This window comes from Pan troglodytes, chromosome 3, assembly GCF_028858775.2.
Source record: "Pan troglodytes isolate AG18354 chromosome 3, NHGRI_mPanTro3-v2.0_pri, whole genome shotgun sequence".
Classification (NCBI taxonomy): domain Eukaryota; kingdom Metazoa; phylum Chordata; class Mammalia; order Primates; family Hominidae; genus Pan; species Pan troglodytes.
This window is the reverse complement of record NC_072401.2, coordinates 146,810,937-146,836,498: the sequence shown is the minus strand read 5'-3', so window position 1 is coordinate 146,836,498 and position 25,562 is coordinate 146,810,937. Positions and strand designations below refer to the sequence as shown.

The 25,562-nt window shown below is 39.4% G+C and overlaps 1 protein-coding gene across 15 annotated transcripts in view; it reads left to right on the top strand.

Moving 5' to 3' along the window:
* Positions 1 to 25,562, top strand: part of ANAPC10 (anaphase promoting complex subunit 10) — a 270,845-nt gene that overhangs the window by 54,380 nt on the left and 190,903 nt on the right. For 2 of the 15 annotated variants that reach the window (XM_016952296.3, XM_063809923.1), the window contains exon 5: positions 19,884 to 20,047. The exons of 10 other annotated variants lie outside the window; for them this stretch is intronic. In XM_016952296.3, coding sequence (XP_016807785.1) covers positions 19,884 to 20,047 — 164 coding nt within the window. Of the gene's footprint in view, positions 1 to 2,220; positions 2,320 to 10,021; positions 10,199 to 19,883; positions 20,048 to 25,562 lie in introns of those variants that run through there. 3 more of the 15 variants (XM_016952298.3, XM_063809925.1, XM_016952297.4) reach the window with 2 other exon arrangements.

Below are 25,562 nucleotides of genomic sequence, written 5' to 3'. Positions count from 1 at the left end.
AAAAGATTTATAATGGAAAGAATTGATGGTATATTTCACCTAAAGTAAGAAAGACAATGTGTAATAAGGGATTTTGCGGTTTTACAGCTCAGTGCATGTGTTTGAAAGCTGTTCTCTCAGCAACGTGGGTGGCAGGTTATGCTACCATATAATGTATTGTAGTTGGCTCTCCACACTTGTCAGGGTTAGTGTTCAACCATTCGGAAAATTTTCCCATTGTTCTATCATGTGAACCAAGACTAGTGTTGAATTCCCAATAACTTACAAAAAAAGGATTAATTAGAAAGTTTGAAATTTGATTACTTATTGTTTTAATACAGTACTATGTATTTTAGTATTTTATCTATAATTAGAATTGTTTTTTAGTCAAAATAATGTATCAAAATCAAAACTTCATCTTATTTTTTAATAGATTTTACAGAAATTTGTATACTGAATCCTGCCTCTTTTTTTTGTATTAACACTGTTTCCATCTTAAGCATTTTGCTTTAGATGGACCATAGCTCTTGGCAGCTAGTGCATTTTTAGCAAATAATACTGTTTCTAGTAAGAGTTGCAGAGAAAAAAAAAACTTTGTGTGAGGTCCTTGTAAACTGAACCTTTGGAACGTTACTTTATTTCTTTTTTCCCCTCTTTTGTGCTTCTTCGCTATTTGTGTAATGGTTATAAATTACATCGTTTGAAAAGAAGAATTAAAAACACTTTATTTTGTTTTTTTTTTAGATAATTTTTTCTTTACCTGTTATTTTAAAGATATACAGAGAAATAAGCAGTTAGGGTATTGAAATTCCATTGTGCCAGCACCTCCAGAGCATAATCCAAAAAAAACAGAAAACCGCCTGCTGGGTTGTCTGCAGTATGCTTGTGTGAACATCAGTGTCTGCTGTTCACACATCATTTTTTTTTACTGAAAGTTCCTCTTGGAATAAAGACTCTGTGTTTTCTGAGTGTAGTGAAACATTTGTTGGTTCTTATATTTTTCAATTTGTGAGGGATTCTGTTTATAGGATAAGTTGTCATGGCTATATGTTGCACTAATGTTATTGGCACATCAAAAAAGAGAAAAGGCTTGTGTATTTATATACTATAAAATAATGAAAAAATGAAATTAGAAAGTATTGAAGGTGAGAAATTTTGTTGAAGATATATGTGAAGAAGGATTGATTTAAATATTGACGTTTGCCCTTTAAAATCTATTTTATTTATAAAGTATATCTTGGCTGGATTATACATCTGAAAATATCATAAATGTCTTGTATTTCACTTGGAATTCAGATTCTTAAGTATGTTGGCTTCTTGATAGTATTGTTATGAGTTAGTCAAAATTTTCAACTGACCCTACATAATCAAGGAATGTTCAGGAAGTATATTTATGGGTGCTTAGAATAATTTTTAATTTTTGATTATGTTTCATTTCATTTATTTTTACTCTTATGCTACTGAGTATCACGTTAGATACAGGCAGCAAACTTGTGAAATGTAGTCTAGTGTGTTGGCAGTCTCAACCTTCATTCAGATTCATACAACATCAAAACAAAAAATTATTTACCAGATAATAGGGAACTTAAGGTTAAAATTTGGTAAAATGGATGTTGTGATCCACAGTCTCCCCAAAGGTTTATTGGAATTATTCAACATTTTTTGTTTTTAACTTTCTATGTAGAAGTTAATAAAGGAATAAATATACATATCTGAAACTGGGTTTTTACCATTTTGACTATTTTTTATAAAGATATAATTTCAGGTTTGTTTGTCTCTGAATTTCACTCTTGAGTTTCCTGATCAAAATTCAGATGCACGTTTACATTTCATAATTGTTGTATGAATCTTTTAATTATTGTTTCTTCTGGTTATTTAGGATAATATTGCTGTATATCTGGAACCAGTTATTTAATTTTAGTCAATAGATCCAATAGACAATGAATGATTCTTGCTCCTTAATTTGCTTCTTATTAGTTGTCTTATTCTCTCACTGAATCCAGAATATGGAAGAGAGTGTCATCTAAGCAAGACATATCTTGCATATGCCTTCTAGAAGGGGAAGTGAAAGCACCAAGTCCTTAACGTGTTAGTTTTCTAAGGGCCTACGATGTCTGAGTTTCTTGATTGCCACGAAGCCTAATTCTTCACAGGGTAACCTGGCATACAGCCATTTCCACACTGGGCTGTTTGTTGGTACTTGTGAATAGAACAAAAACGGTCTTTGCTTTTTCTCCTCAGTTATCAATGATTATCATTTTTGGAAACAAGTTAAAACATTTTTCTCAGAATGATGATTATTCATGTCAAGATGAAGTCAAACTTCATGATATCTAAGCCGTAAGTAATAGAGTTAGTTCAGTATTTTAAAAATTCATGTAAAATAAAATTTGTTACTTCTCACTCCAAAATATTCATTTTGTAAAATTTCACCTTAACTATTGTTAGGCAGATGTTCTAGATTTAGCTAAACACTTTTGAAAGTAAATTATGAGGTGGGTTTTTGGCTAATTTTTATACTTCTGTAAGTAAAATCTGTTATATATGAATTATGGGACCACTAGAAGTCATAGATCCTACAAGCAAAGTGTTTGTGGGTCATTGGGTTGGGGAGCTACTTCAGTTGTTTTTTTTAATATAACTGGAGGTGTATATTGGATTTTTACCTCTACGTAGATCTGTAGTAAGAACTTTGTTCCCATTGTCATGCATTATTTCTGTGCATATTAACTAATAATATAAAACAATAAGTATTATGAGACTTTCACCCAGTTGAATTAGTTTCTTCCTTCTCAGTCCCCTTCAAAGTTCCACATCTCTTTATAGCATATGTAGAATTATGGCTTTTTGAGTTGTCGGTATTTATTCACTTGTACTTATCTTAGAATATGTACTTTTATTTTTATTCTAGGCATACATACATACTTTTATTACTTCGGTGATGTTCAGGATTTTGGTTGGGTAATTACTTTCAAATCCTGGCTAGCTAGGTCACTAGCTAGGTGACCCTTGGGCAGATTGTATAACCTCTCTATGAACTTCAGTTACCTATAAATTAACTATAAATTGGAGATATGATGTTGGGATGATTGCAACAAATGTTTTAAGTGCCTGGAACATAGTAGCAGCTCAGTGAGTGGTAGCTGAAAGGAGCAAAGCCATTAAAATTTGTTATGTTTTTATAGGTCTTAAAAGCATACAATAGGCTGGGCATGGTGGCCCACGCCTGTAATCCCAGCACTTTGGGAGGCCAAGGCGGGTGGATCACCTGAGGTCAGGAGTTCGAGACCAGCCTGACCAACGTGGAGAAACCCTGTCTCTATTAACAATACAAAATTAGCTGGGTGTGGTGGCACATGCCTGTAATCCTAGCTACTCAGGAGGCTGAGGCAGGAGAATCGCTTGAACCTGGGAGGCAGAGGTGCGGTGAGCCCAGATTGTGCCATTGTACTCCAGCCCGGGCATCAAGAGCAAAACTCCGTCTCAAAACACACACACACACACACACACACACACACACACACACACACACAAAAAAAAAAAAAACAAAAGCATACAATAGTTTGCTTTTCTATATCATCTCATGAAATTAAGAGTTTTCATTACATCTAACTGTTTATTTCTTTGGGTTGTTAAAGATCCAAGAGCATGGGCTTTGGAGTCATCTGCTGGAGTTTGAATTCTTGCTCTGCCATTTAACCATGAACCTTGGAATGTTAGCCTCAGATTTCTAGTATCTAAAATGAAGATTAAAAGAATGTACCTTGGCTGGGTGCAGTGACTCACGCCTGTAATTCCAGCACTTTGGGAAGTCATGGCAGGCAGATCACAAGGTCAAGAGATCGAGACCATCCTGGCCAACATGGTGAAACCACGTCTCTACTGAAAAATACAAAAATTAGGTGGGTGTGGTGGTGCGTGCTTGTAGTCCTAGCTACTCAGGAGGCTAAGGCAGGAGAATTGCTTGAATTCGGGAGGTGGAGGTTGCAGTGCTCCAAGATCGAGCCACTGCACTCCAGCCAGGCGACAGAGCGAGACTGTGTTTCAAACACACACAAAAAAGAGTATACCTCATAGGGCTATTGCAAGGCTGGAAAAAAATCAATACATCTATAGTTCTTACAACTGTGCTTGCCAAAGAAAAAGTGCTTCCAAAATGTTTATTGTTATTTATTATTATCTCATAGAAAAGGAAAAATCTAAAGCAAGAAAACTTGAATGGAGTCAGCCTTAATCATGTCTCTTTTATCCACTCCTATATAATTCACACTACTTTTCTTCCCAATCTCTTTCAGAATTCCACATTTCCACAAAGCATATTTAGATTATATTGAAGTCAGAATTGTGCATCTTATTCATTACCTACATAGGATTGCGATAACCTTGCAGTAAGAATCGCTTAGCTGTGGAATTCTAGTTTGAAAATAATTTTCCTTAGAATTTTAAACACATTTTCCACTTCCTCATTGTTTTCATTGTAAATGTTGAGAAATACAATGCCACTTTTGATTTCTGATGCTTTGCATGTGACCTATTTTTCTCTGTAGAAAGTGATGTCTTGTCATCAGAAGTATCTGTTGGATTTGTTGCCTGCTTCTTATAGGTTTTGCCTTGGTTAGCCTTTTTTTTTTTTTTTTTTTTTTTTTGAGACAGAGTCTCACTCTGTCTCCCAGGCTGGAGTGCAGTGGTGCGATCTTGGCTCACTGCAACCTTGGCCTCCCAGGTTAAAGCGATTCTCCTGCCTCAGCCTCTTGAGTAGCTGAGATTACAGGCATTCACCACCACACCCAGCTAATTTTTACTATTTTTAATAGAGACAGGGTTGCATCATGTTAGGCTGGTCTCGAACTCCTGACCTCAAATGATCCTCCTGCCTCGGCCTCCCAAAATGCTGGGATTACAGGCATGAGCCATTGCGCCTGGCTGCCTTAGCTTTTTTCTTCTTTTTTTTCTTTGAGACGGAGTCTCACTCTGTCATCCAGGGTGGAGTGCAGTGGCACCATCTCGGCACTCTGCAACTTCTGCCTCCTGGGTTCAAGCAGTTCTCCTGCCTCAGTCTCCCCAGTAGCTGGGATTACAGGCGTGCACCACCATGCCTGGCTAATTTTTGTATTTTTAATAGAGACGGGGTTTTGCCATGTTGGCCAGGCTGGTCTTGAACTCCTGACTTCAGGCAATCCACCCACCTTGGCCTCCCAAAGTGCGAGGATTATAGGCATGAACCACCGTGCCCGGCCCTAGTTAGCTTTTTAACCGTCCTTTTGAATGACCTTTTATCTATTATTTATTTTTATTTTGTAGAGATAGGGTCTCACTATGTTGCCAGGCTTGTCTGGAACTTCTGGCCTCAAGCTATCCTCCCCTTTATGCCTCCTAAAATGTTGAGATTACAGGCGTGAACCACCAGGCCCAGTCATAAAATGGCCTTTTAAAGGCTTCCTTGTTATCAGTTGTTTAAAAGGTAGGTTGGTGTCCATGTATCTTTCTGCTTCAACTGGATTTTTTTATTTTTTTTTTTTTTTGAGGCAGGGTTTTGCTCTGTCATCCATGCTTGAGTGCAGTAGCGCAATCATGGTTCACTGGGGCCTAGACCTTCTAGGTTCAATCGATCCTCCTGCCTCAGCATCCTGAGTAGCTGAGACTACTGGCATATGCTACCATGCCCTGCTAATTTTTGTGTTTTTTGTAGAGACAGGATTTTGCCATATTGGCCAGGCTGCTCTGAAACTCCTGGGCTCCAGGGATCTGCCTGCCTTGGCCTCCGAAAGACATGGGATTATAGGTGTGAGCCATTGTGCCTCGCCTTCATCTGGATTTTTAAATAAGCAATTGTTTACTTAATAGTTAAATGATTTATATAAAAAGTGTTTTATAGTGACTTTTTGGCATTTTGAATTTATGATGCCCCCACCTGTTTCTCAGTGGGTTGTAATCCAGTGGCATGATATCAAATAGCCTGTTTTCTTAGATATATTTCTGACACGTTTACTTAAAGGCTAGTTTTAACCTTTCTTTCTTTTCAATATTTATTTACTGTTAAAATTTATGGTGATAGGGCTGGGTGTAGTGACTCATGCCAGCATAATAAAACATTTAAAAAATTATGGTAATAGAATGATAGTGTACTTTTTAATTTAAAAATTACTCATACATGTGAACAGTCTAAATTTCTATATGTTTGCATAAGATTTTCTCATACCTGCCATACATACAATTCTGTTTCATGTTTGTTCTAAGAGAAAAGATACGTTTCAATATCATGTAGCGGCAAATCGTGATGTTACCTGGAGTATGAAGGACTTGGAAAAAACTAAACCTCATGGATAGCATGAGGAGCTCCGCAACTGTGTTCTGGAGTTTCTGTTGGGTCCTTAGTGTTTCCCTGCTCTCCAGAGTCCATAAAACACACATTCATGCATGCACACACATCCACACACACACACACACACACACACACACAGACATGTTATTTATTTGGTATAAGAAATAGAACATTATGAGTATCTCAGTTCCTGTCACAAACCTTCCCCTACCCTTTAGGGAAAACTATGATCCTACCTTTTTATGTTAACTTTCTTAATTGTCTTTATAGTTTTACCACTGTGAATATGTACCTCAGCATTAATTGAGTGCTTGTTTTTGAACTCGAAGTAGTTTAGACTTGGTATTGTTAAGTTTCTGCCTTTCTTTTTTTGTTTGGCTAACTCACTAAGTCATAGTTTTTTATTTTCAGTTATATAACTTTGAGTTTTCGTAATTTAATGTTTCTTTTTACTACAGTAAAACATGTATGTAGGTTAAAAGTGTGAAAGAGCTGGGTATGATGGCATATGTTTATAGTACCAGCTACTTGGGAGGTGAAGCAGAAGGATTGCTTGAGCCCAGGAGTTCAAGGCCAGCTTGGACAACATAGCAAGACCCCAATCTCTTAAAAAAAATAGTGTGAAATATTTGCAGTAGCACTTGCAACAATCATACTTCTCACCCTGCCCCACACTCTTGCCTCACTCTTTAGGAGCAATCCTGTTAGCTATGTTAGCCAATTTTTGTTAAAAAATTGTAGAAATATTTACTTTCATATTTCTAAATGCATGTACGTAGATACCTGTATTAGATGCGTACAATTCTAAATAACGTGTACGTATCTATATTTAAAGCTGTGATCTAATGATATCTGCTATAACACATCAGGATTTAGCTCTATAATCCCATTCCTTCTCTCATCTACTTCCCTTATCTTCATCTTACTAGTGTAGGTTTTTGTGGTATTTGCTGAAATCATTATGCATGTTTTCATTATTATGATCGCATAAGTATTTTTATGCCTGAATCATATCATGTCCTAATGCTTAAATTTTTTTCAGGCGTTATTTTGTTTTCCTGGAATTAATACTTTACCTTGTTTCTTAATTTTTAAAATGTTGGTTACCAACATATCTCTAAATTCTCTGACAGATTATAAACTCTTTCTTGAAACAGCAATACGTAACTCTCAGTTCCACATTTTTTCTGGGTAACATCCCTCCTGGACTTCCAGCTCATCTGCTACCAGTGGAAGGTCCATCAGAAAAGCAGAGAGTGCTGAGGAAGACCAGGGGTGTATAGTAAGGGATTTACTACAGGGATTTTACCTTTCCCAAGTAGAAGTTGGTTAAATAAATTCTGTAAGACTGTTGTTTTCACATCTGATGTAAACAGATGAGCGTGAAGTCCATAGGGCAGGAAGTTGAAAGTGAAGATTTATGTAAAGTGGTGGGGAACAAAAACAATCTGGAACCTATGAGCACAGGCTGGAACCCATGAAGATGAACTGGAATCATTCATGTTCACTGCCTCCAATCTTGTGACAAGTGTCCTGCAGAAGAAGTTGATTTCTTTTTTCTTAGAGCTAAACACTCACCTGACCTAGGAGTTAGAGAGCCTGCAGGAAGATCTAAGGGAATGAGGGTCAGTTGTAGCCTGGCTCCTGCCCCATGACAATGGTGTGAAGCAGTAGATAATGACAATGTATATGATCTATAAAAGCGCCTGCTTGTCTTGAGTGTAAAAATAAAATGGTTGCTGCCTCTCTTTTGCTCTCCAAAATCTTGAGAGCTTGTTTGGGGATTCTGTGAGGGAAGCACAGCTACTCGTATATTCTTGACCAAAGAGTGGTCCTCCTCTATCAGGGAGGGTCGTCCTCTTTGACCAAGCACACAGCTTTGGGAGAGATGCACACAGAGCAGTGAGGGAGGAAGTTAATACCAATCTAGCCAGCTAGATCAGCTGAAATCAACTCTGGTGATTAGTGGGGTGACAGATGTTGCAGCCGGATTGCCCTCACATCCTGCTTTCCAAATCTTGCATGAAAAGAACTCTTGTGTCTCACCTAACCAGAATTGTGGGTAAGGGAGTCTTGAGACATAATGTACTTTAGACTAGCTTGAGTTGACACATTACAAAGTCGCCACAGGTGTCCATGAGAATGTTCCTCTCAGATCTCTGCTCACAAACAGTAACTGACTGATGGCTCCAGCTGCTGCTCTCTGAAATCCATCACCATGTTTGTTCCAAGGCCATGCTTCCCACATTCTGACCCAGTCAGTGGCTGAGCACAACAGGGACACTAAAGCAGGCTCATTCCTGGGAGATGTTGAGTCATCTGACAGACAGTTTCATCAGATTTTCCTTAGACCGGCACTGCAGCCTAACACACATCCACCCAGCCTGCCTTCCTTCCCTGTTGCCTGGGTCGAACCTGCATCACCATCTGTATTAGTCAGGTTTCTCTTAGAGGGACAGAACTAATAGGATTATATACATATAATTTTTATCCTGTATATAGGATATTATATATAATATATATCCTTGTTTTAATATATATAGGATATGTATGTGGGATATATATATAAAGGAGAGTTTGTTAAGTGTTAACTTACAGAATCACAAGGTCCCACAATAGGCTGTCTGCAAGCTGAGGAGCAAGGAGAGCCAGTCAGAGTCCCAAAACTAAAGAACTTGCAGTCTGATGTTCAAGGGCAGGAGGCATCCAGCTCAGGAGAAAGATGCAGGCTGGGAGCCTAGGCCCATCTCTCCTTTTCATATTTTTTCTGCCTGCTTTATATTCACTGAAAGCTGATTAGATTGTGCCCACCAGATTAAGGGTGGATCTGCCTTTCTCAGCCCAGTGACTCAAATGTTAATCTCTTTTGGTAACACCGACACAGGCATACCCAGGATTAATACTTTGTATCCCTCAATCCAATCAAGTTGACTTTCAGTATTAACCATCGCAAGTCTACCCCTTGTCAACTTGAACCTATACGTATCTGCTGAGATCCTACATAATCTTCATATAAAGACAATATTGGGTCATAATTATACCTAACATAATACAACTATCCTTCGTGCAACCAGAAATGCATCAATCCCCAACCCAAATACTAGTACATACATGAAGTTAACAATACTTAAATGCTGATGTGAAGTCTGTAAATCTTATGTCACTTGATAAAGGAAAAGGAAATAAAATGAAGATATTTTCTTAGTACAAGTCTATACATGCATAAACATGTTTTTAACAAAAGCAGAAGGAACTCATGACAGTTACAGTCCTCATTTCTGCAGCTGGTCACAAGATTGTAGCTGGTATTGATGACTGCCTTCTTCTACTACCTGTTCTGTATTCCCTTTGCCTTCAGCAAGCACCTCATCAGGTCATGGATTTTTTTTCCTGGTGGAGTGACCCAAAGCTTTGTTCCTGAAGGGTCTGGGTCATTTGTAGTCCTGCCTGGATTGGGCTGTTGTAGTTTCCCATTGACCTTAATCACAGGGCATAGTAATACTAAGAGATGTCCTAATGGATCTCCTGTATTCCATGCATATTCTTCCTTACCTCCATTGTGGAGTAGTAGACTGATTTCATCTTGATAGTCCAGGTCAGTCATCCCAGCCAACACTGTAACTCCCTTTTTAGCCTATTGACTTAAAGGTAAGAGGAGCCCAAAGTGTACAGGTGGCAATCTTAACTTCCAGTTTAATGGAATCGTTGTTGTGTCTCCAGGTGGCAGTGTTCCTCCCTCTGAAACTAAGACCTCTAGGCCAGCAGAACGTAATGTCGTGGGAACAGGAAGCAAAAATGTTGCCAGTGGATCACCAGGGGTGATGGTGGTACCATTTTCACTTCCACCCCTTGATTCCTGGAACTGTGAATCCTGGCTATGGGAGAAACAGTACCATATATTGGACCCTGATTCAGAGCATACACAGCCTTCTGGAGAACTTTGCCCCAGTCCTGCAAAGTATTGTCATCTAGTTGGCATTGTGATTGTGACTTCAAAAGGCTATTCCACCATTCTGTCTATCCAGCTGCTTCAGGATGATGGGGAACGTGGTAAGACCAGTGAATTCCATGAGCATGTGCCCACTGCCATACTTCTTTAGCCGTAAAGTCAGAGGCAATGCTGTGTGGAATACCATGACAATGGATAAGGCATTCTGTGAGTCCACGGTTGGTAGTCTTGGCAGAAGCATTGCATGCAGGATAGGCAAACCCATATCTGGTAAGTGTCTATTCCAGTGAAGACAAACCTCTGCCGTTTCCATGATGGAAGAAGTCCAATATAATCAACCTGCCACCAGGTAGCTGGCTGATCACCCTGAGGAATGGTGCCACATTAAGGGCTCAGTGTTGGTCTCTGCTGCTGGCAAATTGGGCATTCAGCAGTGGCCGTAGCCACGTCAGCCTTGGTGAGTGGAAGTCCATGTTGCTGAGCCCATGTGTAACCTCCATTCCTGCTACCATGGCTGCTTTGTTCATGGGCCCATTGGGCGATGACAGTGGTGGCTGGGGAAAGAGGTTGTGTGGTGTCCACAGAACGGGTCATCCTATCCATGTGATTATTAAACTCCTTCTTTGCTGAGGTCACTTGTTGGCGAGCACTCATATGGGATACAAATATATTCAGCTTTTGACCACTCAAGAGAGGCCCATCCACATACCTCTTCCCTAAATTTCTTGGTCACCAATTTTCCAATCATGGTTCTTCCAAGTCCCTGACCATCCAGCCGATCCATTGGCTACAGCCCATGAATCAGTGTATAATTGTACATCCGGCCATTTCTCCTTCCATGCAAAGTGCATGATCAGGTGCACTGCTCGAAGTTCTGCCCACTGGGAAGATTTCCTTTCACCGCTGTCCTTCAGGGATGTCCTAGAAAGGGGCTGTAGTGCTGCAGCTGTCCACTTTCAGGTGGTGCCTGCATATCATGCAGAACCATCTGTGAACCAGGTCCTGGTCTTCTCTTCCTCTGCCAGTTGATCATAGGGAACTCCCATGAGGCCATCGGTGCAGGCTGGGGGAGAGATGTCAGGGTGGCAGGAGTGGAGAACATGGGCATTCGAGCCACTTCCTCATGTAACTTGTGCCTTCCGGACCTGCTCGAGCCTGATCACGTATATCCCACTTCCATTTGATAATGGAATGCTGCTGTGCACAACCCACTTTATAGTTAGATGGGTCAGAAAGCGCCCAGTTCATGATAGTCAGTTCAGGTTGCATGGTGACTTGATGACCCATAGTCAAACATTCAGTTTCCACCAAAGCCCAGTCAAGAGATGTCTCTCAAAAGGAGAGTAGTTATTTGCAAAAGATGGCAGGCCCTTGCTGCGAATTCCAAGAGGCCTCCACTGTGATTCACTATGGGGGCCTGCCAAAGGCTCCAAACAGCATCCCTATCTGCCACTGATACCTCAAGCACTGTTGGATCTGCTGGGTTATATGGCCCAAGTGGCAGAGCAGCTTGCACAGCAGCCTGGACCTGTTGCAGAGCCTTCTCCTGTTCTGGACCCCACTCAAAACTGGCAGCCTTTCAGGTCACTCGATAAGTGGGCTGGAGTAACACATTCAAATGAGAAATGTGTTGCCTTCAGAATCCAATTAGGCCCGCTAGGTGTCGTGCCTCTTTCTTGGTTGTAGGAGGGGCCAAATGCAGCAACTTATCCTTCACCTTAGAAGGAATATCTTAACAAGACCCACACGACTGGACCCCTAGAAATTTTACTGAGGTCGACGGTCCCGGAATTTTAGTTGGATTTATTTCCCATCCTCTGGCATGCAAATGTCTCACCAATAAGTCCAGTGTATTTGCTACTTCTTGCTCACTGGATCCAGTCAGCACAATGTCATCAATGTAATGGACCAGTGTGATATCTTGTGGAAGGGAAAAGTGATCAAGGTCTCTTCGAATAAGATTATGACACAAAGCCAGAGAGTTGATATACCTGTGAGGTAGGACAGTAAGGTAAATTGCTGGCCTTGCTAGCTGAAGGCAAATTGCTTCTGGTGGGCCTTATGGACAGGAATGGAGAAAAAGGCATTTGCCAAGTCAATGGTTGGATACCAGATACCAGGGGATATATTAATATGCTCAAGCAATGAAACCACATCTGGTACAGCAGCTGCAATTGGAGTCACCACTTGGTTAAGCTTACGATAATCCACTTTCTCCAGGATCCATCTGTCTTCTGCACAGGCCAGATGGGAGAGTTGAACGGGGATGTGGTGGGAATTACCACCCCCACGTCCTTCAAGTCCTTGATGGTGGCACTAATCTTTGCAACCCCTTGAGGGATGTGATACTGTTTTTGATTTACTATTTTTCTAAGTAAAGGTAGCTCTATTGGCTTCCATTTGGCCTTTCCCACCATGATAGTTCTCACCCTACCAGTCAGGGAGCCAATGTGGGGGTTCTGCCAGCTGCTAAGTATGTCTATGCCAATTATGCATTCTGGCACTGGGGAAATGACCACAGGATGAGTCTGGGGACCCACTGGACCCAGTGTAAGTCAGACCTAAGCTAAAACTCCATTAATTACCTGACCTCTGTAAGCCCCTACTTTAACTGCTTTAACTGGAGGACCGAAATGACTCTTTGGGTCCCCTGGAATCAATGTCAGCTCAGAGCCAGTGTCCAGTAGTCCCCAAAATGCCTGATCATTTCCCTTTCCCCAGTGCAGTTACCTTGGTACAAGGCCAGAGGTCTTCTTGGGGAAGGATGGGAGAAAGATTCACTGTATAAATTGTTGGTAATGTAATGGGGTCCTTCCCCAAGGGGACCTGGCCTCTCCTTCATTCAAGGGGTTCTGGTCTGTAACCTGGCTCAAGTCTGGAAATTGAGAGGCTGTGATTCTCTGTTTTTATAATTCAGATTAGTCCTTTGTCCATTCGACCTAGAAGTTTTCTGTTTGTATAAGTTAAGTAGGAATGCAGTAGGCTTCCTATCAATTTCACTTCTAGGAACACCATGATTAATTAGCCAATGCCAAAGCTCTACACAAGTCAGACTATTCTGATTGCTGCTTTGCCTCTGCTGTCCATTACAGTAGCTATGCCCTCCTTGCCTTTGATGATTGAGTGCTGCCACTTGGCCCCTGCCACCTTGGGATTCAATTATTCCCATTTTATTTAAATTTTGTAGTTGAGTGACCGTGGTTCTCATCGTTAGATCTGACATACAGAGAAGAGCAATTATAGGGCTCTTCAAAAATGGGGGTGCTGCCCTCACAAATCTGTTTTGCAAGGCATTGGTCAAGGGTATATCTTCTGGACCCTCCCAGCTGGGATGAGTAGGTCTAAAGTGACTAATCCACTACCCCATCCCAATCTCCCTAAGCTTTTGGATCCCTTCCTCTACATTAAACAAAGGGAGATCAGGTATTTCCACCTCTCTCACAGTGGGCCATTTTTTAATCCATATTTCAGCTAACCAAGCAAATAACCTATTAGAACCTTTTTTAACTCCTTGAGCTGCAACATTAAAAGCAGAGTCCCTACTTACTGGGCCCAAATCAATAAATTCAGCCTGATACAACTCTTATGTTCCTTCCACCATTATCCGTACCTTTAATATCCATTCCCATGCTTGTTCTCTAGATTTCTGTTTATATAAATTAGAGAACTCAAACAGTTCTTTTCAGTTGTAGCGCACCTCCTCATGGATCACACTCTCAACTTCACCTCCAGGGGCCTGCCAGGACTTTAGTCTAATTATAGGTCTAGAAGCAAACAAGGGTGTCAGGGGTGGCTCCTGAGGAGAATCAACATTTTCTTGCCTGGCAGCTACCTCAGATCATCACTGTTGCTTCAGGCAGCACAGGGTTTATCTTCTCAGACAAAGGTGGAAAGACTGATGGCAGTGTGGGTCGGGGAGGGGATGTTGCCACTACTGGGGATGGGGAAGCTCTTTCTTCTGGCAAAAAAGCCTCATCAGAGTTTACGAACTCAGTGTCCCCAGCTTCATCAGAGTCCTCCCACTCTTCCTTATTCCAAGTTTCAGGGTCCCATTCTTTTCCAATCAATGCCCTCACTTTAACAGTAGACACCTGGCGAGGCTGTACATGCATCTTTCGTTGCAGGTCAGCCACTCACATGATAAGAGATTGTGTCTGTTTTTCCACAATTTCAGCTTTTTCTCTACGGGAGTTAAGACTCCCACTTAGGGCAGTCTTAGCAGATTTGAGGGGTTAATACCTGCTTCTGAAGCCAGGAGTTAGAATCCGTGAGTTCATCATTTTCTTTCATCACTTTGTCCACTGAACTTAGGAGCAACCAACCAGCTTCATTATGTTCCTTGGTTCTCCACATACGGTCAAAGGTATTATGTGTAGTGTCATTAAACTCCTTGCCGCTCAAGAGTGGTGAATCAAGTGTCAAACACATTTATTTTGCATAACTCTCTAAACAGTTTACACCAAGGACTATCAGTATTTTCCATACTATTAGAAGTAGAGTCCTTAGCAGTTTTGGGTCTAATCATATTAAGCAGCCAACTCCAGAAACCTCAAAACCAATGAAACAACCCCATCCTTAATATTCTGTTCCTCTAGAACCACTCCTGGTACCAAAAGCTGTATTAGTCATGGTTCTTTTTGAGGGAAAGAGCTAATGGGAGATATGTATATATATGATATGAGTTTCTTAAGCATTAAGTTACACACAAGGTACCACAATAGGCTGTCTGCAAGCTGAAGAGCAAGGAGAACCAGCCCAAGTCTCAAAACTGAGCAACTTGGGAGTCATATGTTCGAGGGCAGGAAGCATCCATCATGGGAGAAAGATGTAGGCTGGGAGGCTAGGCTCGTCTCTCCTTTTCACATTTTTCTGCCTGCTTTATATTCGCTGGAAGCTGATTAGATTGTGCCCACCAGATTAAGGCTGGATCTGCCTTCCTCAGACCACTAACTCAAATGTTAATCCCTTTTGGCAACACACACACAGGCACACCCAGGATTAATACTTTGTATCCCCCAATCCAATTAAGTTGACACTCGGTATTAACCATCACACCATCTAACAGCTCTTTCAGCTTCCCCTGGCTCCCTCCCCATTTTCTCTTACAGATATTTCCCCTACTAAATTTCTTGTATTTCTAACCCTGTCTTGGTGTCCGCTTCTCAGACACAGCTGTATTCTTAAGACATCCCTTTAAGATCATCCTGGGAATTTCCTTCACTTTTTCTTTTGGGAGACCTCTTATTTCTGGATCCCAGGTCTTCATCATTCTTGGTTTACTTCCTTTATTGGTGGAATACATCCTCCACATGGGAGGTAAATTGTTGAAACCTTGCATGACTGAAAACTTTATTTTAATCTCACCCTCAAGGGATGATTTGGCTAGGTATGGAATTCTAGTTTGGAAATAATTTGCTCTCAGAATTTTAAACACATTCTCCATTGCCTCATAGTTTCGGCGTAAATGTTGAGAAATACAATGCCACTTTTAATTTCTGATGCTTTGCATGTGATCTATTTTTCTCTCAAGTAGCTTTTATAATCTCCTTATCCTTGGTATTCTGAAAATTCATGATGCTGTACCTTATTGCATATGTGTTTCCTTTATTGTGCAGGGTGCTCAATGGTTTCTATCAGTTTGAAGATACCTGTCCCTGAGTCCTGGAGACACTCTTGTGTTCTTTGATAGTTTTTAATAGTTTTCTCTGTGCTCTCTATCTGAATTCACATTTATTAGCTATGATAACCTCCTGCATTAGACCCCTAATTTTCTCATTTTCTACTTCTTTTGTTTTCCTGTCTTCCAATTCATTTAACTTCTATTAAATTAAGAAGTTTTTGGCTAGGTGTGGTGGCTCATGCCTGTAATCTCAGCACTCTTAAGAGGCCGAGGCGGGCAGATCACCTGAGGTGAAAAGTTCAGGACTAGCCTGGCCAACATGGCAAAATCCCATGTCTACTAAAAATACAAAAATTAGCCGAGTGTGGTGGCACTCGCCTGTAGTCTCAGCTACTCGGGAGGCTGAGGCATGAGAATTGCTTGAACCCAGGTGGCAGAGGTTGCAGTGAGCCAAGATCATGCCACTGCACTCCAGCCTGGGAGACAGAGTAAGACTCTGTCTCAAAAAAAAAATATATATATATATATATATAGGCAAAAACTTCATTTGTATATATAAATTTCTAAGACCTCTTTTTGTTCTTTGACCATTTTAAAAATTAACATTCTGTTCTTGTTTCATGGATGCAATATGTTATATCACTGAGGATATTAATGATGCTTTGTTTTTGTTTTTTAAATTCTTGTACTTCCTTCACTGCCTCTCTTTGGAGTTCCTTTTTTTTGTCTTTGTTTGCTTGCTGCTTTCAATTTCTGTCTTATTTTGTCTTGTTTCTTACATACCAGGAGATCCTTGACTATTTTCTCTTATTTAAGAGTGAGGCACAAATAATAAGTTTGGAACCATTTGTGTTCATAGAATTTGTTCTTGGTGGGCCTCCTATAGTGTAGCCAGTCTGGAAACCTCACCTCCTTCAAGTCTTTGCACACATCACTTTCTCATTGAGGCCTATTCTGACCACCTTATTTAAAGCTGTACACATCTGCCCCTAATACTTCAGCTCTGTCTTTTCCTGCTCTGTTTTTTTCCCATGCACTTTTTGTACCTATATGCTATGTAATCACTTATTGATTACGTTTATTACTAGAACATCACTTACAAGAGAACAGGAATTTTGTTGTTGTTCTTGGTTTCACTGATATATTCCAACCAATGAGAATAGTGCCCTGCACAAAATAGTCATTCAGTCAATCAATAAATGTTAAATTTGAGGACATTCACACATCATTATGTATAGGTCTTTTCTTATGGATTTTCATTTTGCCCATAAAATAATAATGCATTCTCTGGCCTGGGGCACGTGGCAAGGGATGGGAGGTGAGATATGTAGGAAACTACAAAGTGATCTGCCTAGGAGTCAGTGTTCTCGTAGCTGAGCAAGAGGAAGGGAGGTGAGATTTTACTGTTAAATGTCCAGTTGTACAGTTCGCTTTATATTCAGGTGCTGCCATCTAGTCTTGTTTTACCTGAATCTAGACCCTCTTTAATCTGTCTAACTGGTAAGACCTTAGTTTTCTATAAGAGTGGGAAAGGAAACCATCAACTGCCTGCTCACACTGGGGGCAGGTAAGAATCTAGGGCTTTAACTATTCCTTATACTACAGACATACCTCATTTTATTGCACTTCGCTTTGATAAATACTGTGTTTTTACAAATCGAAGATTTGTGGCAACTCTGCATTGAGCAAGTCTATCAGTGCCATTTTTCCAGCAGCATGTGCTCATTTTGTGTCACTGTCATATTTTGGTAATTCATGTAGTATTTCAAACTTCAAACTTTTTCACCAATATTATACCTGTTACGGTCATCTGTGATCAATAATCTTTGATGCTACTATTGTCATTGTTATGGGTCCCCACGAACTAAGCCCATGTAAGATGGCAAACCCAATTGATAACTGTGTGTGTTCTGACTACTCCAGCACCTAACCAGCCGTTTCCCATCTCCCTCCCTCTCCTTGGGCCTCCATATTGGTTGAGACACAACAATATTGAAATTAGGCCATTTAGTAACTTGACAATGGTCTCTAAGTGTCCAAGTGAAAGGAAGTGTCTCACATCTCTCACTTTAACTCAAAAGCTAGAAAGGACTGAGCTTAAAAAGGGGGGGGGCGTGTTGAAAGCCAAAATAGGCCAAAAGCTAACCTCTTGTTCTAATGGAAAAGTTCCTGAAGGAAATTAAAAGTGCTACTCTAGTGAACACATGAATAATAAGAAAGCAAAACAGCCTTATTGCTAATATGGAGAAAGAATGTTCTGGATAGAAAATCAAACCAGCCACAACATTCCCTTAAGTCAAAGCCTAATCCACAGTAAGACCCTAACTCTTGAATTCTATAAAGGCTAAGAGGTGAGGAAGCTGCAGAAGAGAGTTTGAAGCTAGCAGAGGTTGGTTCATGAGATTTAAGGAAAGAATCCATCTTCATAACATAAAAGAGCCCAGTGAAGCAGCAAGTGCTGATGGAGGAGCTGTAGCAAGTTACCCAGATATGGCTAAAATAGTTGATGAGGGTAGATACACTAAGCAATACATTTTCAGTGTAGACAAAACAGCCTTCTGCTGGAAGAAGATGCCAACTATGACTTTCATAGCTAGAGAGGAGAAGTCAATGCCTGGCTTGAAAACTTCACCAGACAAGCTGATTTTGTTGGGGGCTGATGCAGCTGGTGACTTTAAGTTGAAGGCAGCACTCACTATTCTAAAAATCCTAGGGCCCTTAAGAATTATGCTAAATCTGTTCTACTCATGTGCTATAAATGGAAGAACAAAGCCTGGATGAGAGTACATCTGTTGAAAGCATGGTTCCCTGAATATTTTAATCCCACTGTTGAGACCTACTGCTCAGACGAAAAGATTTATTTCAAAATATTACTGCTCATTGACAATGTACCTAGTCACCCAAGAGCTTTGATGGAGATGTACAAGGAAATTAATGTTTTCATGTTTGCTGATACAACATCTGTTCTGCAGCTCATAGATGAAGGAGTTATTTTAACTTTCAATTCTTATTATTTAAGATATACATTTCATAAGGCATTAGCTGCCATAGTGATTCCTCTGATGGAACTGGGCAAAGTAAATTGAAAATCTTCTGGAAAAGATTCATCCCAGATGTCATTAAGAACATTTATGATTCATGTGAGAAGGTCAAAATACGAACATTAACAAGAGTTTGGAAGAAGTTGATTCCAGTCTGCATTGATGACTTTGAGAGGTTCAAGACTTCAGTTGAGAAAGTAACTGCAGATGCACTGGAAATAGCAAGAGAACTAGAATTAGAATTGGAGCCTAAAAGATGTGACTGAATTGCTGCAATCTCATGGATAAAACTTAAACTGATGAGGAGTTGCATCTTATTGATGAGCAAAGAAAGTAGTTTCTTGAGGTTGAATCTACTCCTGGTGAAGATGCTGTGAACACATTGTCAAAATGACAACAAAGGATTTAGAATATTACATCAACTTAGTTGAAAAAGTAATGGCAGGATCTGAAAGGACCAACTCCAATTTTGAAAGTTTTGCCTTAAGTAAAATACTACTAAACAGCATTGCATGCTACAGATGAATTTTCCATGAAAGGAAGAGTCAATAATTGTGGCAACCATCATTGTTGTCTTACTTTAAGAAATTTCTACAGCCACCCAAACCTTCAGCGACACCACCCTGATCAGTCAGTAGCCATCAACATTGAGGCAAGACCTTACACCAGCAAAAAGGTTATGACTCACTAAAGGCCCAGATGATTGTTAGCACTTTTTAGCAGTAAAACATTCTTAAATTAAGGTATGTGCATTGTTGTCTTAGATATAATGCTATTGCATACTTAATAGACTCTAGTATAGTGTAACACAGCTTTTATTTGCACTGGGAAACCAAAAAATTTGTGTGACTTGCTTTATTGCAATATTTCATTTGTTGTGATAGTTTCAAACTGAACCCTCAAATTCTCTCGGGTATGCCCCTGTAGACTTTCAACCAGTTTTCTTGTTCACTTGTTTTTTTGTATTTTTAGCCTAACTTGGCACCCCTGCCTTCAGAACTACCTGGTACTTCAAATTTCAGAGGTATTAGGGTACCATGTACCTTGCTTCTTGTTGACCTCCTCCTCGCTGCCCTCTTCCCCACCGTCCCTTTCTACACATCTCAGGGACTAAACAAAGTGGAGAAAGAGAATATGTAAGTTATTTATCACTAATCTCTTTTTTTACCACCTCATCAGTTTTTATCTTCTCTCCTATTCCCATTGCTTTTGTGGATTTGTATATTTTTCAAATGCCTCAGCCGTCATATTAGTTGAGTTTTGAAAGCAAGAATAAAAGGATACTTATTCAGTTCAGTTTCCTAAAGTACTTTTCCAAAACACTTGCAAATTAATCAATGGTGTTTCAATTATAGCTTGTTGCATGCTCGAAGTTCTGGGCTCAAGTGATCCTTCTGCCTCAACCTCCTGAGTAGCTGGGACTGCAGGCACACATCACGATGTCTGGCTAATTTTTTTATTTTTTGTAGAGATGGGGTCTTGCTATGTTGCCTAGATTTATCTCAAACTCTTGGCCTCAAGCAGTCCACTGGCCTCAGCCTCCCAAAGTGTTGGGATTATAGGTGTGAGGCTGTGCACCTGACTGAACTTGAGACTTTAAAGGAAAAGTTAGGGGACTGAGGTCTCATGTGACAGACCAAAAGTCCCTATAATTATTCTTATATTTACATGTATAAAAATAATTTACTAGAGAGTATCCAAGACATACCCCATTTTAAATGATGTACAATTAATACTTTTTGGCCATTTGTTGGTCTTTGGAATACTTTCAGAATCTGCCTTCTTCATCGTGTAAATTTATTTCTGCATTATTACAGATTATATAGGTAAAATATAGTTAGTGAGGCAAAGGACTGTTCAAGATAAAGCTGAGGAGGTAAGCAGAGACCAAAATCATGCAGGACCTTGTCAACCATTTTAAGGGTGTGTTATTTTATAACAAAAATCCTTATACTTCCTGAAGGCTAACCGTTATTCTGACTCTAGGATAGATTACTTTCACTAAAGTTTTGTTTGCCTGTTTTTATTTGTTGGGTTTTTTTCACTTTGCATGGATGGAATCATATTGTGCATACTCTTTTGTGTCTGGCTTCTTTTATTCAGCCTTATGTTTGTGACAGTCATTGGTACAATTGGGTAGTTAACAAATGGTTCATCCTCACTGCTATATAGTATTCCATGTTGTAAATGTACTCCAATTTATCCACTTGACTATTGGTGTGTATTTTGATAATCTGGCTGTTATAACTAGTGCTCCTATAAACACTTTAGTACACACTGCATTTCTGTTGGATTTATAACTTTTTTGATTTATAGTAGTTCTTTATGTATTCAAAATAGTTGTCCTGTGGTGGATATATGCATAATACTTCCCAGTCTGATGCTTGTTTTTTCACTTCCTTAATGGTGTCTTTTTTGATGAACAAAAATTCTTAACTGTAGGATAGTTAATTAATGTTAATTGATTGGTGCTTTTGTGATCTATTTAAGAAAATGTTACTGGCTCCAAGGTCACAAAGATGTTTTATTTTCTTCTCAAAACTTTGTTGTTTTGTATTTCACATTTAGATCTAAATTCATCTGGAGCTGATTTTTGTTTATGGTGAGAAGTGTAGGGGTCAAAAATCTTTCCCCCCACCAAATGGAAATTAAAATCATCTAGCATCATTACTTGAAGAGAACATCCATTCCCTATTGTGATGAAATGTCATCTTTGACAACAATCAAATGACTGTAAATGTGTGGATCTGTTTTTGAACTCTAATTAGTTTCATTAGTCTATTACTCTATATTTGCACTAATTCCACACTGTTTTAGCTTTATAGCTTTATGTTAACTTTGTATCCAGTGACCTTGTGACATTATTTTATTAATTTTAATAGTTTGGAGATTTTTTTGGATGTTCTAGATGTGCAATCATACAATTTTCCAATAGTAATTTTTTTCCTTCCCTTGCAATCCTTGTCCATCCCCTCCTCTCCCACTTAGTTCTTTTCCCATTGTTGCCCTCCTTTTTCCTTGCCTTGTTGTATTGCTTAAGACTTCAGTACAATGTTAGCTAGAAGTGGTGATAGTGGATAATCTTGTCTTGTTCATGATCTCATTGGGAAAGTTTTGAACATTTCACTACCATATATGATGTATGCTGTAGGTTGTTCAAAAGATGCTGTTTTTCATGCACATGTATGTTTATTGCGGCACTATTCACAATAGCAAAGACTTGGAACCAACCCAAATGTCCATCAGTGATAGACTGAATTAAGAAAATGTGGCACATATACACTATGGAATACTATGCAGCCATAAAAAAGGATGAGTTCATGTCCTTTGTAGGGACATGGATGAAGCAGGACACCATCATTCTCAGCAAACTATCGCAAGGACAAAAAATCAAACACCGCATGTTCTCACTCATAGGTGGGAATAGAACAGTGAGAACACTTGGACACAGGAAGGGTAACATCACACACTGGGGCCTGTCATGGGGTCGGGGGTGGGGGGAGGGATAGCATTAGGAGATATACCTAATGTTAATGACGAGTTAATGGGTGCAGCACACCAACATGGCGCATGTATACATATGTAACAAACCTGCATGTTGTGCACATGTACCCTAAAACTTTAAGTATAATAATACAAAAATACATAAAAGAATAACTCATATATTAATCATCCTAAAATATAAAAAAAAGATGCTGTTTTTAATTTTTTTTTTTTTTTTTTGGTTTGGCAGTTTTTTATAAAGTTAAACTTGCCTATGACCCAACAATTCCAGTGTTAGGTATTTATCCAAGAGAAATGAAAATACATGCTCACAGAAAGTTCTATATATGAATGCCTATATATGCTTTTTAATTAAAAAAAAATTTCCATAGGTTATTGGAGTACAGGTGGTGTTTAGTTACATGTGTAAGTTCTTTAGTGGTGATTTGGGTGCACCCATCACCCAAGCAGTATACACTGCACCCTGTTTGTAGTATTTTATTCCTCACCCCCCACTTTCCCCTAAGTCCCCAAAGTCCATTGTATCATTCTTATGCCTTTGCATCCTCATAGCTTAGCTCCCACATATCAGTGAGAATATACGATGTTTGGTTTTCCGTTCCTGAGTGACTTCACTTAGAATAATAGTCTCCGATCTCATCCAGGTCGCTGCAAATGCCGTTAATTCATTCCTTTTTATGGCTGAGTAGTATCCCACCACATATACTGTGGTATACATACCACAGTTTCTTTATCCACTTGTTGACTGATGGGCATTTGAGTTGGTTCCATGATTTTGCAATTGTGAATTGTGCTGCTATAAACGTGTGTGCAAGTATCTTTTTCATATAATGACTTCATTTACTCTGGGTAGATACCCAGTATTGAGATTGCTGGATCAAATGGTAGTTCTCCTTTTAGCTCTTTAAGGAATCTCCATACTGTTTTCCATAGTGGCTGTACTAGTTTACATTCCAGCAGTGTAGAAGTGTTCCCTGATCACTGCATCCCCAGCAACATCTACTGATTTTTTGATATGGCCATTCCTGCAGAAGTAAGGTGGTGTCACATTGTGATTTTAATTCGCATTTCCCTGATCATTAGTGATGCTGAGCATTTTTTCGTATGTTTGTTGGCCATTTGTATATCTTCTTTTGATAATTGTCTATTCATGTCCTTAGCCCACTTTTTGATGGGATTAATTTTTTTTTGGCTGATTTGTTTGAGTTCATTGTAGATTCTGGATATTAGTCCATTTTCAGATGTATAGATTGTGAAGATTTTCTCCCACTCTGGGCTGTTTACTCTGCTGACTGTTCCTTTTGCCATGCAAAAGCTCTGTAGTTTAATTAAGTCCTAGCAATTTATCTTTGTTTTTATTGCATTTGCTTTGGGGTTCTTGGTCATGAAATCCTTGCCTAAACCAATGTCTAGAAGGGTTTTTCCAACGTTAATCTTCTAGAATTTTTATAGTTTCAGGTGTTAGATTTAAGTCCTTAAGCCATCTTGAGTTGATTTTTATATAAGGTGAGAGATGAGGATCCAGTTTCATTGTCCTATATGTGTCTAGCCAGTTATCCCAGCACCATTTGTTGAATAGGGTGTCCTTTCCCCACTTTATGTTTTTGTGTAGTTGTTGAAGATCACTTGGCTGTAGGTATTTGGGTTTATTTATGGGTTCTCTACTCTGTTCCATTGTCCTATGTGCCTATTTTTATACCAGTACCATGCTGTTTTGGTGACTATGTCCTTATAATATAGTTTGAAATCAGGTAGTGTGATGCCTCCAGATTTGTTGTTTTGCTTAGTCTTGCATTGGCTATGTGGAATCTTTTTGTGGTTCTTTATGAATTTTAGTACTTTTTTTCTAATGCTGTGAAGAATGATGATGGTATTTTGATGGGGATTGCAATGAATTTGTAGGTTGCTTTTGGTGGTATGGTCATTTTCACAATTTTGATTCTACCATTCCATGAACATGGGATGTGTTTCCATTTGTAGGTTGCTTTTGGTGGTATGGTCATTTTCACAATTTTGATTCTACCATTCCATGAACATGGGATGTGTTTCCATTTGTTTGTGTTGTCTATGATTTCTTTCAGTGGCATTTTGTAGTTTTCCTTGTAGAGGTCTTTTGCCTCCTGGGTTAGGTATATTCCTAAGTTTTTTTCTTTTTCTTTTTTATTTTTTTTTGCAGCTATTGTAAAAGGGATTGAGTTCTTGATTCGGTTCTCTAGTTGGTTGCTGTTGGTGTATGGGAGAGCTACTGATTTGTGTACATTATTCTTGTATCTGGAAACTTTACTGAATTCTTTTGTCAGTTCTAGGAGCTTTCTGGAGGAGTCTTTAGGATTTTTGAGGTAAACGATTATATTGTCAGTAAACAGTGACAGTTTGACTTCCTCTTTACTGATTTGGATGTCCTTTATTTCTTTCGCTTGTTTGATTGCTCTGGATAGGACTTCCAGTACTATGTTGAAGATGAGTGGTGAGAGTGGGCATCCTTGTTTTGTTCCAGTTCTCAGAGGGAATGCTTTCAACTTTTTGCCATTCAGTATTATATTTGCTGTGGGTTTGTCATAGATGGCTTTTATTACATTGAGGTATGTTCCTTTATGCCGATTTTGCTGAGTTTTAATCATAAAGGGATGCTGGATTTTGTCAAATGCTTTTTCTGCATCTGTTGAGATAATCATGTGATTTTTGTTTTCATTCTGTTTATGTGGTGTATCACATTTATTGACTTGTGGATGTTAAACCATCCCTGCATCCCTGGTATGAAACCCACTTGCTCGTGGTAGTTTATCTTTTTGGTATGTTGTTGGATTCAGTTAGCTAGTATTTTGTTAAGGATTTTAGCATTTATGTTCATCAGGGATATGGGTCTGTGGTTTTCTTTCTGGTTATGTCCTTTCCTGGTTTTGGTATTAGGGTGATGCTGGCTTCATAGAATGAATTAGGGAGGGTTCCCTCTTTCTCTGTCTTGTGGAATAGTGTCAGTAGGATCGGTACCAATTCTTCTTTGAAAGTCTGGTAGAATTCTGCTGTGAATCTCTGGGCCTGGCCTTTTTTTTTGTTGATAATTTTTAAATTACCATTTCAATCTTGTTGCTTGTTATTGGTCTGTTTAGGGTATCTAATTCTTCCTGATTTAAGCTGGGAGGGGTG